The sequence below is a fragment of the Urocitellus parryii genome, assembly GCF_045843805.1.
Source record: "Urocitellus parryii isolate mUroPar1 chromosome 12 unlocalized genomic scaffold, mUroPar1.hap1 SUPER_12_unloc_3, whole genome shotgun sequence".
NCBI classification, from domain to species: domain Eukaryota; kingdom Metazoa; phylum Chordata; class Mammalia; order Rodentia; family Sciuridae; genus Urocitellus; species Urocitellus parryii.
In genome coordinates, this window is record NW_027551760.1 from 745,026 (window position 1) to 757,399 (window position 12,374).

Genomic DNA, 12,374 nt, shown 5'->3' on the forward strand with positions numbered 1-12,374 from the left:
TTGTTAATGATTTTCCAAACTAAGCATAACACCAAAGATCCCTGCAGAAGAAAAGGCTGACATTATTTGGCTAAAACTAAAAAGTCCTATGCGGAAAATATTCTTTAAAGCTGAAAGACAAATACCAAAGTGGGGAAAACATTTACAACATATTTAATATCCAAAAGGTTATTTGGTTTTAGAGAATGAGCTCCTAAAATTCAGTAAACTGCTTTCCCCAGAGGAAAGCATGGGTAAAGTTCACTTCAGACGTAGTGTTTTCAACATTTATCCGTGTTGTAGGATGAGTCAGAACGTCATCCTTTTTTTTCGGTTGGGTAAATCCATTACATGAATGTGTCACATTTTGTTATCCATTCATTAATTGATGGGCTTTGAGATTATTGTTCTAGTTTGTTTAACTTTTATTTTTTATTATCATTATTTTTTTATCCACTGAAGTTTTTATTTCTTATGGGTTCTATCCCAACCAGTCATTTAAAAACCAAGTAACACAGCCCTGAGGGGTAGGGTCTGGGAACTGCACCTCCCTCCTACTCACAGGGATAGCTGAGGGGAAGAGGGAGGGGTGGGAGAGGTGGCTGAGGCACCCAGGCAGCAGCAGCAGCAGCAGTAGTAATGGGCCTTGGTGTCACAGAGCCACTCAGTCCTCTCCCAGACCCTGACTGGAGCCCACCTGGTTTGGGGTGGAAAGTGGGTAGAACCTACCCCAGGATCTCCCCTTCCCTCCTTAGATAGCTTCCTTGGGGGCTCAACCCATTTCTTCTGGCAGGAGACTGAGGCACACGGAGAGGAGGAAGTGGGAGAGGAGAACACAGGAGAGGAAGGGTAGTGGCAGAATGAAGGCAGAGGTGACAGGGGTGGGTGAGGCCCCAACACCACCCCTTCGCCCACCTGGGGAAGGGCTGAGGAAGCCACATCACTCCAGCTCTGCACCCACACACCTGACACCATCCAGTAGCATGGGTGTACCATGGTCTTGGTTTGCAAAGCAGGCATGCAAGTTGGTGTGTCCACTGTGCCCTGGCCCCACCCCAAAGAGTCCTCTGTCACCCAGGGATCAGGTGTGCGGTGCTGGGAGGACCTGAGCCTAGAAGTTGGGACCCCAGACTGGACAAGGATCCCAAGGCCAATCTTGCATCTACTTCCTTCCAGCCAGATCTGTGCCTCACACTCACCCATGACACGTGCCTGTATTGTCACCAGCACACAGGCACCCATGCCACCCTTGCAGGCTAGGAGCAGCTCCTCTTTGAGGACGCCCTCCTTATATGCTCACACTTGATGCTGTAACCTGCCCAGAGACAGGAACAGGTGTGCCGTCAGCACTCCCATAGTTTCCCAATCCTGTCCCCAACACTCATGGCCATTACCCATTTCAAGACATGCTAAGCCTCCTGGAGAATGGGGCATGATGCTGGGGATCTTGCATTTAAGTCCTGGCTAAGGCTGGTGTGGGGGTGGATGATGAGTCAAATGCCACAGAGGTCAAGGAGGTGGAGTGCCATGGCCAGAGTGAGGGCACGTTCAGACCCCAGGCCTGTCTAGTGCTGTCACAGCCTCTGATTTTTCAAGAGAATTGGAAATCTGGGCTTTTATACAAAATATTCCAAGTGTTAAATGTTTGCAACTGAGCAAGGTGCAGTGGCACGTGTGTGTAATTACAGTGATTCGGGAGGCTGAAGAAGGATTGTAAGTTCATGGCCAGTCTAGGCAGCTTAGTGAGATCCTGTCTTGATGTAGCTCAGTGGTAGAGGGTCCCTGGGCTAAACCCACAGTACAAAAAAAAAAAAAAGTTTGCAATTGAATACAATTGGGATATAGCTTGTGCTTGCCCCATGTGTACAGGCCCTGGGTTCAATCCCCAGCACCACACCCACACACACACACAAAAAAAAAAAAAAAAAAAAAGGAAAGAAAGAAAGAAATGATGTGTGGGCTCCTTTGTTCCCTCTGCCTGGGCCCTCTCCGGGCTTTCCAGTCCCTCTCTGCAAGGCCTGGTACTTCAGCACTCAGCTTCAATGACTTCCCCTTCTAGACACCTCTCAAACACCTCAATGGGAAATCTTTCTTCTAGAACACTCTTGGGGGCTGGGTGTTCCCGCATGATAATTACCATCTTGAAATCTATTTGTGTTCTTGACAGGTGACTGCACCACCCGGCTTATCCTCTCAGCATTTGCTCATTTAGAGTTGAGGGAAAGCTGAAGTCTTGTCTCCTGGGATCCTACTTAGAGTTTGGGAGTTGGATATTGGAGCTGAGATTCCACCCACATTCTCAAGCTCCTCCAACTACCTTCTCTTTATTCTTAAACTCTTCAGGGAAAACCCTGGTCCTGACTCCCCTCTATATTATGTGGAAGGACCAACAACATCCAGAAAAACTCTGCATAAACGTTTTGTTTTGCTATTTATTTATTGTGCAATGTGAGGGATTTAACCCAGGACCTTAATCATGCCAGGCAAGTGCTCTACCAATGAGCTACACCCAACCCCTTGTTAATTATATTTAATAGACTTTATTTTTTGCAACAATTTTTGGTTCACGACTTATTTTTAAATTAATTAATTCATTTTAAATTTAATTTATTATTTTTACTGTGGCTGTTTCTTCTGTTATGAGAAAATTCTTAATGAATAAAACATTTTTAACATTTTTGGCCCCGCTGGGGATAGAGCCCAGAGCCTTGCTCATACCACTGAACTTTACCCCCAGCTCATTAATAAATCCCATTAGGTCCAAACAGTAGTCAATCCTATATAGGCATAAAGAGTTAACAAGCACATTCCTAAAGAGTCAATCCTAGGGGGCTGCTCAGGTGGAGGTGAGTCTGGTGCACGCCCTCCCAGCCCTGCCTCTGGGTCTGTGGGCTCAGAGAAAGGGAGCAATTGCGGAGGGGGTGGCAGTTACTGGGGTCAGTCAGAGTTGAACTCATCCTTTGTGCTGGCCTTCCCTGTTGGACAGGCAGGCGGTGGAAATTTCTACCTCGGAGATGCGCGCGCGTTCACGGCTCCGCTATTGCGCACTGAGTCGCTGGAGGCTGAATCCACTCCGGACTTTGCCGCTCACCGTCCCTCCCTTGCCGGGCCACGATCCGTTTCCGCGTTTTGCGCGGTGCTGCAGCGCCAGGACACGGAGGCGGTAGCGCGCACGCGCGCTGGGGCCCGGCCCGGGCGAGCGCGCGGCCCGACGACTGCGGGTGAGACGCAGGCTCGTTCCCGGCGGGGGCGGCGGGCCGAGGGGGCCGCCAGTGCGGCCGCGGGCGGGGCGGCAGGGGCCTTGGCGAGGGCCGCTGGGGTGCCCCGGCCTGCGGGAGTCGGGGGCCGGAGCCCGGGCCCGGCCGGGCCGGGCGTGCGGGGCTGGGGCCGCGGTGACGCCGGCGCCCGGCCGCCGGGGGAGCGGGAGGCGGGGGCCGGGCGGCTCCTCCTCGTCGCGAACCCGCGGCGACCTTGGCCAAGTCGCTTGGGCCCCGGAGCTTCCGTCGCGGCCGTCCGCTGGGATCACATGCTCTGCCTCCGGGAGGAGCCGTCTCGCGGTTCAGTGGCGGGAACCTCGGAGGGCGCCGGAGCCCCGGGCTTTTTGCGGGGGGCTCCACCCGGGCCGGGAGAAAGGGCTCCCGGGGCATCGCCCTGGCCCAGGCTGCTACGGGGAGCGCGCCTCGTTGTAGTCCCCAAACTTAAGAGTACCGTGAAGTCGCTGCAAAACTTTTCCTGAGCTACCCCGGGAGGAGGAGAGGGAGCCCCGGCCGCCCACGTTGCGCTGCACGAGCCGCCCGCTCCTCCCACGTTTGCTTTAGAGAATGGAAACAAGAAACCCTCAGCCTTTTGGAATTCGTGTTTGTGATACCTGTAGTTTGCCCGAAGCCTTCCGTCCCATGTAGGAAAGTGTGGTGCTGGCCGAGTAACTCCAGGGTCTGTCCCAGGGTAGGTCTTTGTGGACCACGGAGGCAGTCAGCGCCCCAGTTCGGGAATTTTGTAGAAATTGAGTATTGGGGGGGGGGGAACTCATGGCACCATCACCCTTTTGGTGGTGGCTCTGAAATTTCAGGAGCCCTCCCAGCGTGGGCAAAGATGTGCTGAATAATATTCAGTGGGACTGATAGCGGTCACAGAAGCACGTTAGATAGTCTAGATGGGAAAAAATTAGAATATTCGAATTGACTTAAACTTAAACTTTTCGCCACAGGTGACTAGCATGCAGATACCCATGCTCTGACTTGCTGCCCCTCTACTGACATGGCCCACCGGGGTGGGGAGAGGGACTTCCAGACTTCAGCTCGTCGCATGGGCACCTCACTGCTCTTCCAGCTTTCAGTGCACGAACGGGAACTGGACTTGGTTTTTCTGGACCATAGCTATGCCAAGCCATGGAGTGCCCACCCAGATGCCAGTAGTGCCCGCCCTACCCGCATGCTCTTTGTTGCTCCCCGGAGGCAGCACGAGAATACCATGTGAGTTTGGGCTTCTTTCCCAAAGGCTGGTACTGCCGGAACTGGGCAGTAAGAATTTTCTTGGGGATGATTGGGGGGTGTTGTGTGGGAAGGTTGGATGTTTAATTCTGGCATCTCTGTTGAGCAGCATAAAAATATCAGGCCTAAATCTGGACATTTTCACAGGAGACATCTCCTAAGAAGAGTTAGAAAAGCAAGATGTGTAAAGGAAAGCAGACTCCCTTTTGCACTTAGATAAGCCTTGTATGGGAAAAGGAAATTGAAGAGAATTAAATTGATGAAAAGGAATGCTAAGAAGCTGATTTTAAAAGATTACCGCACACATCTGGGCATGGTGGTCCATGCCTTAGAAAGACCCTGTCTCTAAATAAAACAAACAAAAAGGGCTGGGGTGGGGGGGATATGGCTCAGTGATTAAGCACTCCTGGGTTCAATGCCTGGTACCAAAAAAAAAAAAAAAAAAAAAATTGCCACACAGGTCATGTATGATGGTACATCTCTATAATTGCAGCAGCTTGGGAGGATAGCAAGTTCCAGGCCAGCTTCCAAAATTTAGCAAGACCCTGCCTCAAAATAAAAAGAGCTGGGAGGTACTCAGTGGTAAAGCACCCCTGAGTTCAATACCAAAAGAAATAAAAACCAAAAATAATACCAAATGCCCCAATACCAAAAATAAATAAATAATTATTGTCATACAGGGTAAGACCTGTGTCACTTTGATGCAGTGCTCTGGTTTGCTTGATAGTGGCTACAGTAGCTGTTTTGCATTTCTTGGCCTCACACACACAGGTTAGGCGCAAATTCCTAAGACATTGCCTTCTCAATTTGGGTTGTTACTGAACTCCATGGTTTAATCTAAACCCTTCTTAGTCTAGTATTTTCAGCCAGCCTATGTTATAGGATAAGGAAGTTTCATAAATTTATTACCTGATAGGAGCTACAGTTACATTTGGCTTATATAAACCTGTTTGGCTATTCTTTTGATCTTTAAGGGAGTCTGATTTCTTACATTTTAAGACTTATTGATATGTTCAATTCTGATGATCAGACTATGCCCTTAATTATAATTTTTTTGGAGATTTGTTTTAATTTAACCTAATTTTAATCTTTCCTTAAGCACAGACTTTAGTTTTGTTGGGAGAGCTTCTTTAGATTCCATCTCACCCCCACCATTGAATCTTAGGGGACCATGATGTGTTTTTTAAATTTTCTTATTTTTATTTTGCAGTGCTGGGATTGAACCTAGGGTATTGTTTATGCTAGGCAAGCATTCTACCATTGAGCTACAACCCTCACACCCGCTGATGTGTTTTAAATACACATAGAACAGTGGTTTTTAATTTGTTTCCCAATAATATTAGCACTTTTTGTTGTAGAGGACATAGGATCTGTGATATTAGGAAATAATCTAACACAATCTTTTTTATTTTTAAATTTTTTTAGTATTGTAGATTGATCCCAGGGGCAGTTAATCACTGAGCCACATCCCCAGCCCTTTTTTTTTAAAGAGAGAGAGAGAGAGGGCTGGGGATGTGGCTCAAGCGGTAGCGCGCTCTCCTGGCCTGCGTGCGGTCCGGGTTTGATCCTCAGCACCACATACAAAGATGTGTCCACCGAAAACTAAAAAATAAATATTATAAATAAATAAATAGAGAATTTTTTTTAATATTTATTTTTTAGTTTTTGGTGGACACAACATCTTTATTTTTTTTATTTTTATATGGTGCTGAGGATCGAATCCAGCGCCCCGTGCATGCCAGGCAAGCGCGCTATTGCTTGAGCCACATCCCAAGCCCCCTCAGCCCATTTTTTATATTTTATTTAGAGACAGTGTCTTGCTAAGTTGCTTAAGGCCTTGCTGAGGCTAGCTTTGAACTTGCTATCCTTCTGCCTCAGCCTCAGGAGCTGCTGGGATTATAGGTGTGTGCCACTGCATCTGGCCTCCTTGACATTTTATTCAGATTGTTTTGTTTTTTTGCTTTATTTTGGGGTTTGTTATGATGAAAGGGGAATCTCTACATTGTCCAGTTAACCTCTAAATCCTGGGATCAAGTGATACTCCTCAACCTGGGTCTACAGACATGGACCCCTGAACCAGAAGTGTAATCCTGATTCCTCTGTCCTAAGGCATACAGAGAATCTCCTTTAAATCGTATTTGAAATCTTTTCCTTTCTGTTATGTAAAGCTTCTTTCTAACATTGAAACTAACTCCTGGGTCCATAGCTCATTATATTAATTTTTTTTTTTTTTTGAGGTACTGGGGATTGAACCCAGAGCCTTGCACATGATAGGCAAGCACTGAGTTACAACTCCAACCCTTTTTAAAATTTTAAGTCAGGGTCTTCCTGAGTTGCCCAGGTTGGGCTTGAAATTGTGATCCTCCTGCCTCATCCTCACTAGCAGTTGAGATTATAAGTGTATGTTTAAAGTAAGGTTCTGTAGAATTAGTTGTTTTGGTAGTTGGAAAATTATTTCCTCATATAAATCCTGTTTTCATACACAGACCCTGAAAATGGGAATTTGGCATATTGCAAGAATTATTTTTTAGGCCTTTGTGGCTAGAATATGGTGGCAGGTGGGTTTTAATTGGGAGTTAAAGAGAAGTTGGCAGAGGCAGTGTCAATTGATTCTAAGTGGTAAGAAGTCATTGAAGAATTTTAAGCTTGAGATCCAATTTATATTTTGAGAGGATCACTTTGGATTTTTAAAAAGTAGATTATAGTGTAAGAGTGGGATTTAGAAGACCAGCTTGAAGGCCACTGCAGTAGCCTGAGATGAGCTAGACATCATGATAGCCTGGAGGGGCTGGGGTTGTGGCTCAGTGGTAGAGCGTTTGCCTAGCATGTATGAGGCACTGGGTTCGATCCTCAGCACCACATAAAAAAATAAATAAAATGATTTTCACATACAAACAAAGATGTTGTGTCTGCCCAAAAGTAAAAAAAAAAAATTTTTTAAAAAGGGGCGGGGCTGGGGATGTGGCTCAAGCAGTATCGCGCTCGCCTGGCATGCGTGTGGCCCAGGTTCTATCCCAAGCACCACATACCAACAAAGATGTTGTGTCCGCCCAAAACTTAAAAAAAAAAAAAAATGATAGCCTGGAAAGGGAGGGGAACAGTACAAAGGAAAAAGGTTCAATTAGGATGCCTCCTAGATCTTTGGCTTGAGTAGCTGGATGGTGCCATGAATTGTGAAGACTGAGGGAGGATAGGTTTGGATGCTGAAATCAAGAATAGTCTTGGAGGCACACAGGTCCACAAGTGTTAGCTCAGTGTCTGATCTGAGAAGATGATCCACTCTTTGTCCACTACCAAATCTAGCAGCACAATTATTCACTTCATTCCATAATGACATGACTATTCCAGTCATTGGGAATGGATGCAATACGATCATAGAGGTCAAAAAGTTAATATGATATTGAGGAAACAGCTAGTAGATCAGATTGATTGGCATGGTATTTCTGGCAACACAGTTTGTGCAGTGTACCTAATGAGTTGGGGAAGGACCCTCATGGCACTAGAATTTCATTAGCATCATTCTAAAATGTGAAAGAGGGGCTGGGGATGTGGCTCAAGCGGTAGCGCGCTCGCCTGGCGTTCGTGCGGCCCGGGTTCGATCCTCAGCACCACATACCAACAAAGATGTTGTGTCTGCCGAGAACTAAAAAATAATAAAAAATATTAAAAATTCTCTCTCTCTCTCTCTCTTTCTCTCCTCTCTCACTCTCTCTTTAAAAAAAAAATTAAAAAAAAATAATAAAATGTGAAAGATGCTTCAAAGATCCATTTATATTCATTTTTGTGGTAGGTGCTACACAAAGTGAGTTAGATAGCTAAGCTGTCTGCATACCCTGTGATCTTAGAGAATCACAGACTTGTACAAGATATAGTTAACTACCAGTTAACTAATGAAAAGGAAAGTTTATATGAATCATTTAAAACTCCAGATCAGTGCTGTCCAGCAGAACTCTGCATGATAGAAATGCTATAATCCTGTGTTGTCCAATATGGTGGCCAGTGTGCTGAGCACGAGAAATGTATCTGGTGTGATTAGGAAGTGGATTTCTTTTTTATTAATTTTTTAAAATCTATATATGATAGCGGAATGCATTACAGTTCATGGAGCACAATTTTTCATATCTGGTTGTATACAAAGTATATTCACATCAACTCATGTCTTTATACATGTAGGAACTAGGTTTTTAAATTGATTTTATTTAAATTTATTTAGGTAGTCATATGTGGCTTATAACTTCTGTATTTGTAATTACATGTATCTACGTAATTAACTATTTGTCTTTCTTAAAAAAGCTGTTGGTTACTTTTTAAAATCACTTAAAAATGATTTTATGTGCCTTCAGCACCTATCACAGAGAGTGCAGAGATCTAGAGGAATGTGGGAAAGATGACTTTGGATCAAAAATTTCTTGTAGATAAATGTGCTCATGTGTAGTATATAAAGTGTCAAAGAGACATTTTTCTGTAACCAGATGATTGTTAAACACGGGTATTATGTGGAGTATTTGTTGCCTGGTCCCATTTTCTCGCCTGTTTACAGTGAATCAGACGTCCCAATAGATGTGGAGACGGTCACATCGACTCCCATGCCACTCTATGACAACCAGAAGGCACGCAGCGTGATGAATGAGTGCGAAAGGCATGTCATCTTTGCCAGGACTGATGCAGATGCCCCTCCTCCACCAGAGGACTGGGAGGAGCATGTCAACAGGTAGGCCACTCCTCAGAAGTATGGGTTAATGTCACCACCCTGTAATTATTTTGTATCATCCTCTTCATGGAAACATTTATTGGAAACCACATAAATTTCATGGAAACATTTATTGTAGCAACATAAATGGGAATATTCTTCTGATTCTTGCCTCATGACTGTCAGTTCACTCTGCTGTGAGCTCCTTGAGAGCAGGGCCTGCATCTCAGCCATCTCAGCATTCCTGACACTAGGGCATTTCCTGGCATACAGTAGGCAGAATGTCTACTGAGAGCTCAGCATAATCCCAGCCACTCAGGAGGCTGAAGCAGAATTGTTTGAGCCCAGGAGTTTGAATCCACCCTGGGCAAGACCTCTCTCTCTCTCCTTTATTTTTTCCCCCCAGTACTGGAGATTGAACCCAGGGGCACTTTACCACTGAGCTACATGCCCAGCCCTTAAAAAACAGTTGGAATCAGGGTCTCACTGAGTTGCTGAGATTGGCCTCAAATTTGTGATCCTCCTGCCTCAGCCTCCTGAATTGCTGGGATTACAGGTGTGCACTACTGTGCCTCTTTAAAAAAAAAAAAAAAGTTTGTGGAATAAAGTATAACTATCTTTGTAGCTTATGTTATAATGTAGGGGTCACCCAGACTCCTATAAACATACATTTGTAAGATATTACATTTTTATGGTCTATAGCTAGGATAGTGAAAATGTTTTGGAATCACATGAAAAGCCAACAGATGTCTGAGTGGCTTTAAAAATGGATTTGCAGCTGGCTGTGGTGGTACATGCCTGTAATACCAGCTGCCGGGGAGGCTGAGTCAGGAGGATTGCAAGTTTGAGGCTAGCTAGGGCTATTTAGACCCATCCCAAAATTTAAAAAGAAAGGAAGGGTTGAGATTACAGCTCAATACTAGAGTACTTGCCTAGCATGTCTGAGCCCTTGGGTATAATCTCCACTATTCTCAAACAAAAAAAAGATTTGCAATCTCTGTTTTTGCAGGCATACTTTCCTGGGTGTGCTGGCTAGTTTTGTTTCCCTGCCTCTTTCTGCCTCCAGCAGACTCGGCATTCTTCCCTTTTTCTGTGTTCATTTTGCGAATGTTTATCTTTTACCTAGCAACTTTTTGGAGGTTTATTTGTACACCCTGTAATTCACCTGTTTAATGTGTACAGCCAGTGCTTTTTAGGGTAAATTCAGAGTTGTCCCCCCAACACCCTAGACAGTTTGAGCTATTTCATCACCTCAAGAAGAACTCTATTCTCATTAGTTGTCACTCCTCATTCCTCCCAACCGCTCTGGTCCCTGGGAGGCACCAGTGTTCTCTCTGATGTAGATTTTGCCTATTCTGGACTTGGTGTGTGTGGGATTGTGTACTGCAGTGTTCTCTGGGATGGCGTCTTTGGCTTGTGCTTAGTGTAACGTTTCCAAGGCTCATGCTTGCAGGAGCATGTAGGTCATTCCTTTTTGTCCAGTGATATTCCATTGGTTAGATAGCCCACATTTTATTTGTCCACTGATTGTTGATGGACATTTAGGTCGTTTTCACTTTGGTTGTTATGAAAATGATGCTGTGGACATTTGAATACAATTTTCTTTCTGTGTGGGTGATTCTGGGGATTGAACCCAGGGCCTTATGCATGCTAGCCAAGCACTCTACTGTACAAGTTTTGTGTGGATGTATATTTTCAGTACCTAGAAGTGAAATTGCTGGATCGTGTGTATAGTCACTCTGTAGGTAACTTCAGAGGGACTGCCAGACTGTTTTCCCAAGTGGCTGCATCATTTTGCATTCATACCAGCAGTGAATGAAAATTATAATTTTCCCATATCCTTGCCAACACTTATCATTTGCCTTTTATCTTCGGCATTATTATTATCATTCTAATGGACGTAAAGTAGCAACTCAAGGATTTTAATTTGCATTTTCCCATTGGCTATCTGCATTCATATCTTTTATACATAAGGAAATGTTACTTTTTGCCTCAGGAGCCTGGTAGATGGTTAACCTGCAGTAATGTTGGAGAACTTTTATTTTATAGTAATGAAAGAGAGGTAGGGAAGTTTGAGGGGACTGATGTGATCTATGAGGCTGGTTAGAAGTGGGCAGTAGTGTTGAGGAGAGGAATAGCTCTGTAGGTTGCTTTAAAAGCTAGTGAAGAGCTGGACATGGTGGCATGTGGCTCGGGAGGCTGAGACATGAGGATCTTGAGTTCAAAGCTAGCCTCGGCAAAAAGCAACTCAGTGAGACCCTATCTCTAAATAAAATACAAAATAGGGCTGGGGATGTAGCTCTTGTGGTTGACTGTCCTTGAGTTCAATCCCTGGTACAAAAAAAAAAAAAAAAAAAACTGGTGAAAAAGTTGGATGGGATCTGGGATTGGAATTTACATATTGCCCTAAGAAGAGGAAATGCTTGGGGCCAGGGTTGTGGTTCAGTGGTAGAGTGCTTGTGAAGCACTGGGTTCTATCCTCAGCACCACATGAAAATAAATAAAGATATTGTGTCTACAACTAAAAATATTAAAAAAAAAAAATAGGAGAGAAAATGCTCTCAGAGTGTCAGATGAAGAGGAAAACTCCTGTGAGTGGAGGTCAACTTCTAGAAGATTGCCAGTCAGTGAATTCAGCAAAAGGATTTAACACCATTGTTACAGTCAGTAATCATAATAAAGACAACAGTAGTGGTAGCAAAACAGAGCTACCTTGAATTGAGCACTTTCCAGGTGCCAGAAGTTGTACCCAGTATTTCATTTGCATTTCTTTTAATCCTCCCAGTGATTTTTAGAGATGCAGATCTCTGTCCTGTAGGAAGTGGTAGAACTGGGGTTGTTCAAACCAAGCAGTCTGACCCCAGAGGCGGCATTCCCAATGGCCACAGCCTCTGCTTATGATTATGTGTGCATCTCCACTGCCTTGTCCTTGGTGTGCATTCTAGAAAATACAAGGGAAAACTGCCAGGTGAGGGTTTGTTTTTGTTTTTTTTTTTTGCGGGGGGAGGGGGTGGTGGTGGTGCGGGGAGGTACCAGGTGTTGAACTCAGGAGCACTGGACCACTGAGCCACATGCCATGTTCTCAGCCCTATTTAGTATTTTATTTAGAGACTGGGTGTCACTGAGTAGCTCAGCACCTCACTGTTGCTGAGGCTGGCTTTGAATTTGTGATCCTCCTGCCTCAGTCTCCCAAGCCACCAGGATTACAGGCGTGC

At 45.0% G+C, this 12,374-nt stretch overlaps 1 protein-coding gene across 6 annotated transcripts in view; it reads left to right on the forward strand.

Annotated features, from left to right (window-relative positions):
* The first annotated feature begins 2,438 nt into the window (after positions 1-2,438).
* Positions 2,439-12,374, forward strand: part of Kansl3 (KAT8 regulatory NSL complex subunit 3) — a 40,341-nt gene continuing 30,405 nt past the window's right edge. For 2 of the 6 annotated variants that reach the window (XM_026414059.2, XM_077794288.1), the window contains exons 1-3: positions 3,385-3,924; positions 4,187-4,451; positions 9,010-9,180. In XM_026414059.2, the coding sequence (XP_026269844.1) occupies positions 4,237-4,451; positions 9,010-9,180 (386 nt within the window). In that variant the 5' untranslated portion in view covers positions 3,385-3,924; positions 4,187-4,236. Of the gene's footprint in view, positions 3,201-3,384; positions 3,925-4,186; positions 4,452-9,009; positions 9,181-12,374 lie in introns of those variants that run through there. The other 4 variants (XM_026414060.2, XM_026414063.2, XM_026414062.2 and 1 more) reach the window with 4 other exon arrangements.